Genomic DNA, 6,022 nt, shown 5'->3' with positions numbered 1-6,022 from the left:
CTGAGCCACCAGGGAAAAGTGACTTTTAAAGTGTATGAATAAATGGCTTAATATTATCATTAGATAAAACCGGTCGGATTCATAATATTTCTGTTTGTCTTACATACATTGTGCATGGTAAAAGCTCACTGTAAGTTGTACCCACGTTAATTTTCAGTCAGTTCAAATTATTATACTATAATTTGGCAATATGTATGATAAAATATTTGCTTAATAGGATAATATCAGAAGGAAAGAGCTGCCCGCTTAAGATAATTTAAAGCAGTCTCCTATATATATACTAATACCCTTTACTTTTTCATCAATGGAGGGTCTGTACCTCAACTTGTGCCTGTAACAGAACATAGTAAATTCTACTTCTTTTAAGATTATCATGATTCAAATTTTTTGTTCATATTCATGACAGGTTATGTCTTTTTAGAGACATACTCAAATAAAATGTCAACTCTTTTTGAAGTGCAAAACCTCTTTAACTTGCCAGCAACTGTTCGAGGCAGAATGATTTGTTTAAGTGTAGCTTTTCAGGACTTGTTGAAATCCAATAAGGTGTTGACTTCTTACAAGTTTGAGAAGGTGGAATATAAGGCTTTTATTTCCAGATAAACATTACTGAAGATTGTTTCTTATCAAGCAGTTCTCTACAGTACTCTGATGACCACTGTGTAATATAAAGAAATAAAATTTCTCATTTTGTAAATTAAATTTTAAAATAGAAGAATTCCATTTATATTATTTCCTCATAAAATGTCAAGAGGAATAATAGTTATTCATCACGAATAGGAGGAATCGTGAGTGTCTTTCCTTATTCTTCTCCTCCCTTTGATTTAGACTACATCTAAAATAACTGATAGCTATTTTGCTTTTGGAGAACAACATGTATAATAATAATTACCTTCACATTGGTTTGAAATTATAAAGACAAATGTTTTAAATTATTTATGTTTTAGTTTAATAATGTGAAGTTTAAAATGACATGCTTTGTGGGGTTACTATTAGAATTATTTTCATATGTATTTTAAAAAATCAGTGCTGATAGGTTTCCACAAAATGTTTTACAGTTGGATTTTTTTAACTATTACAGCTCCATGATGAGATTTTGGTATCAAGCATGGATGCTTCTAGACAACTGATGTTAAATGAAGAACAGTTGGAAGATATGAGGCAGGAACTTGTACGACAGTACCAGGAACATCAACAGGCAACAGAGCTTTTAAGGCAGGCACACATGCGGCAGATGGAGAGACAGCGAGAAGACCAGGAGCAGCTGCAAGAAGAGATTAGGAGGCTGAATGAACAGTTAGCTCAGGTATGGGACCAAGAGTCCCTTCCCTCCCCAGTTAAAAAGCAGTGTTTTCATAGAGCTTTTTTTTTTTTTTTTAAGTCAGAGTTATTGCTGAGATCTGAATGAATACGAATATTTAACATCAGGAACAGACTCCACCAGTATAGGAGACTAAGATCTTGTTAAGGGGTTAAGGGTGCCTAACCCAACCTTGGAGAGCACTGTCTCTCTACCATTTGACTTATCTGCCTTTTTAGGCACTGAAAAAGTGGTTCTGAGGTTTTTGTTTTTAGGCTTTCCATTGAGTATATACGTGGCAAAAGTACTTTGGCAATTGGGGAAACTCTTTGTGCTGAGGTGCAGTTGATACTCAGCTTTCCTATTTTGATTTATAGATTTGTGAGTCTACCAATTGGCTTCTCCATGGTTTACCTTTATCTATCTTTAATCTGTCTTTTTAATTGTGAATGGAAATCTGAAGTAGTATGTTTCTGGAACTTAATCCATGGAAACATCTCTTCTTGATTTGAGAAATGCAAATTTGCATAATATTCTTAACCACTTTCTTGACTAAATTTACATACTCCTTGGTATTTGGGAACTGAAATCTTATCAATTGCTGTATGTAATATACTCACAAAATCATTGTAGAAAAGCAAATATTTATGTATAAGTTCCTATAAAAACAAATTTATTCAATTTATTTTGAAAAGTTAAGCTAACACAAAAGACAACAAATAGAAAACTCTTGAAATATAGTTTCAGATATAGAATAATAGGAAAATTGGGAGTTGAACATAAGACATTTGGAAAAATTAATTTTGCTTTTCCTCATTGCATTTTGTGACTTGAAACTTCTGAATTTTCAATGCAAAACTGGCATATTAAAGTAATATGAATTAAGCTGTAAAAATTCATGAATATTTAGGCGTAATTAGCTTTTTTTTTTTTTTAAGTTTCAAATTTTGCATTGAACTTGATATATGCTTTTAACCCCCTAATCATGGGATATGAATCAGGGTAGAACCAAGGCCTGTTGGTTCTAGCGGGTTAAAAGAAAATCTGCTTAATATTCCTGCCTTTCCTTTCTATCGCAAACAATATTCTCTCATGACCTTTTTTCTTATTTAGAGATCCTCAATAGATAATGAAAACCTGGTTTCAGAGAGAGAGAGGGTGCTTTTAGAGGAGCTGGAAGCACTAAAGCAGCTGTCTCTAGCTGGAAGAGAGAAGCTGTGTTGTGAGCTGCGCAACAGCAGTACGCAAACACAGGTAGTATGGACTTTGCCCCACCTAGGAGCAGTGGACCCACAATGCAGTGGGATCTGTGTGTCTTTGTTGTTGGTGTGAAGTGTGTTTTTTATAGGTCTGAGCTTAACATATTTGTGATTGTTTACATTGAAGGTAGGTGGAGTCAAGATGCTTTACGTTCCATTTAAGGTAATTCGAATCTGACAGTGATTTAACAATGACTGTTGTTTCACCAGGCAGCCCAGTAACCAAACAAGCTTTATTGTCACATTATAGCATGCAGTTTTCTGATAATGTTAATCTCCTGATAAAATATAGTTAAATATTACTTCAGATAGTATCTGTTTTGCACGCAGAGGTTTCTTTTTTACCTTAGAACAATGTAAGAATGACATGCTATTTCCAGGATGACAGATTTTCTTTCTGTCTTGTCCTCCCTACCTTTACGCACAAAAATATAGTTAAATATTACTTCAGATAGTATCTGTTTTGCACGCAGAGGTTTCTTTTTTACCTTAGAACAATGTAAGAATGACATGCTATTTCCAGGATGACAGATTTTCTTTCTGTCTTGTCCTCCCTACCTTTACGCACAAAAATATAGTTAAATATTACTTCAGATAGTATCTGTTTTGCACGCAGAGGTTTCTTTTTTACCTTAGAACAATGTAAGAATGACATGCTATTTCCAGGATGACAGATTTTCTTTCTGTCTTGTCCTCCCTACCTTTACGCACACTTAAAACAGAATGGAAATGAAAACCAAGGAGAAGTTGAAGAACAGACCTTTAAAGAAAAGGTATTGGACAAAAAACCTGAAGAGGTGCCTCCTGAAATTGTGTCCAATGAAAGGTATACAGAATGCATATTTTTTTCAATGAAAAGTGAATTGAAATAGTTGTTTTGGTGTTACAGGCTTTATTTGTCTTTATCGTTATCTTGTACATCTATTTTATTTCTACATTGTACTCTATGTGTAAAGAATGATCAGTTTCCTAACATTAAATAGACAAAGTTTTAAAAATCTCTTGTATATAATTTTATTGGCTATTGAGCATGCACTCAACTCAATAAATGATAAGGCTGAGGTTATCTGGTTATTGAACCTTTCTTGATTAATTTTATTCTGTTCACATGCTATTTTTCATCCTAAAAAAACAAAATTATACATGTCAGTTTATTCCTTCACTGTTCAGACATGCATTCAGTATAAGCCACCCCCTGGTTTATGACAAGAAAAAAAATTAAATGATTAAATATGATAGTATACATTTAACTTCTTTGATGCATTTACTGTATAACAGATGAGACTTTTTAATCTATATCCCACCTTTATGGAGGAATAAATTCATGATCCGATGTTAACAAAACTTTCCCTTAACTTTGATTTCGTAGAGATTCATGTAAAAATGAGAATAGTTACCCCACATTAATATTAAGGATTTTAGGCATAATATTTTAAAATCTGTTTTGTTCAAATGAAAAGCATTTCTTTAATTTTAAATTAAAATTAATACCTACTAACTTAATTTCCTCCTTTTCCAATTTCTGTTATTGTCAACCCTCTGTGTCCTCCTAACCTGCTTCCTCAGCTTGCATGGAGGAATTTGGCCCCTAAGATTTTGGCTTCCCCATTGGATCATCAGTATGGAACACAGTCAGTATGGAACTCAAACAAGAAAGACAGTGTACGAAAACCAGAGTTACCATGGCAATATAAAATAAACACAATGTTTATTTTATATTATTTATCTCTAATTGGTATATTTAAAAAATTATACAGTGTTTACTTTTTAGGAATCTTTGTAGTGAGTGTTGATAAATGAATATTCCTATTTATTTCTTTTTACCATCCTTTTATTTTGAATTATTTCTCTTATGTGGGAATATTTTCAAATTATCCTAGTCCTGGGATGTTTGAGGCTTGAACGAAACCTGAGAACAAGTTAAAGAAATAAACCCTTTACTTACTTTCTACTAACTAAATTATTTAGAGTTTTATTTTTAATATCCCTCCTTAGGTAACCAGAGAACTTGATCTCAGTGTAAAAATAGAACTGTCTTTTTCACTTGACAAATGCTGAAGGGAAACTGCTCCATTTATTACCTTGTCTTAAAATAGACATGTCATGTGCCTGTGAAAACAGATAGCCCTTAACCTGTTTGTTGGTGCTCTCCCGCACTGAGAAGCTGAAGAGCAAGTGTCTTCAGGCAGAGGGCCTTTCCCATGAGTCTCTTATTTTCTCTACGTGCATGAAATGTGTAGTTTGCCGCCACTGTACCTTTGTTGAATTAAGCTGTTAGGACAAGAGAGTTTAGTTATTCAGGTCAATCAGATAACCTTCTGAATCACCATTTATGGAAGTATATTTCTCGACACATGAAGATGTTTGTGCTAAAGACAAACAAAAGCTTGTAAAAAAACACTTTGTCCACGATAATCCCATTTTTGTTTTGTATATATATTTATGAGAGAGAAAGACGAGGGAAAATGCCTAGAATGCTTAGGCATTAATATGTTAACCATGATTATCTCAGTGCTAAGATATTTTGGTGGGTGGGTAGGAGCATTTTCTAATTTTTTTAAATAATAATGTGTTGCTTGTTAAAAAAGAGAGAGGGAGATGCACTATTAATTCCATTTGGTTGAAAATAGGTTCCTTCTGCTGACTGAAATGAGTGTAGTATGTGTAACTTGAGAAGTTTCTGTCTCTGGAGCAGATATAATAATCAGCAGCCTGAGGTTTTTAACCCTCTGGTGTTGGCAGATAGTGAGATTGTACTGTAGACCTTTATTAAAAACAGGTCTCTGCCTGTTTTTGTAATTTAACCATATAGATCATCACCATTAAGTTATAGAAACACAAACATTTTTCCTGGTGGAATTTTTGAATTTATTTTAGAATATGTTGTTCAACATGCAAAAAGATATTTTAAAGGTTAAAATATATAAGAGTAACCATGAATAGTATTACCAGCTCAATAACTTGCTTATGATGAGGTATTGTGCACACTTTTTGAAACTTAACTTCTGCATCTCCGTAAAAATTTTCTTCTAATTTAGAAGCTACTAGTTAAAAACTTTAGTTATTTGATTTCTTTCAGGTCAGTAAAATGCTGCATATTTTCAAAAACTAGTTGACTGATGAAAATTTTTCAGAAGAAAACAAATTTTATAATTTAAATACAAAAAGCACTTCATTGTAGGTGCTACTGCATATTATTTTTAACAGGATCATATGAAGTTTTTCTTTTTAAGTCAGATGTTTTATAGTGTATTTTTCTTTTGTAGACCTAGTGTTTGCTTTAAAAAGATTAAACATTTTAATGAATGTTTCCTTACCTGTACAGGTATGCACTCCAGAAAGCTAATAACAGACTTCTGAAGATCCTCTTAGAAGTGGTAAAGACAACAGCAGCTGTTGAAGAAACAATTGGTCGCCACGTCCTGGGCATTTTAGATAGATCTAGTAAAGTCCAGTCTTCTGC

At 33.1% G+C, this 6,022-nt stretch overlaps 1 protein-coding gene across 1 annotated transcript in view; it reads left to right on the top strand.

Annotated features, from left to right (window-relative positions):
- Window positions 1-6,022, top strand: part of AKAP9 (A kinase (PRKA) anchor protein 9) — a 153,800-nt gene that overhangs the window by 71,416 nt on the left and 76,362 nt on the right. Inside the window, exons 18-21 of the mRNA XM_010839819.1 lie at window positions 1,082-1,306; window positions 2,414-2,554; window positions 3,282-3,385; window positions 5,885-6,010. Of these exons, the coding sequence (XP_010838121.1) occupies window positions 1,082-1,306; window positions 2,414-2,554; window positions 3,282-3,385; window positions 5,885-6,010 (596 nt within the window). The remainder of the gene's footprint in view (window positions 1-1,081; window positions 1,307-2,413; window positions 2,555-3,281; window positions 3,386-5,884; window positions 6,011-6,022) is intronic.

The sequence above is a fragment of the Bison bison genome, unplaced genomic scaffold (genome assembly GCF_000754665.1).
Source record: "Bison bison bison isolate TAMUID 2011002044 unplaced genomic scaffold, Bison_UMD1.0 scf7180017864134, whole genome shotgun sequence".
Classification (NCBI taxonomy): domain Eukaryota; kingdom Metazoa; phylum Chordata; class Mammalia; order Artiodactyla; family Bovidae; genus Bison; species Bison bison.
The sequence above is the reverse complement of the archived record's forward strand: the minus strand, read 5'-3'. Positions and strand labels throughout refer to the sequence as shown.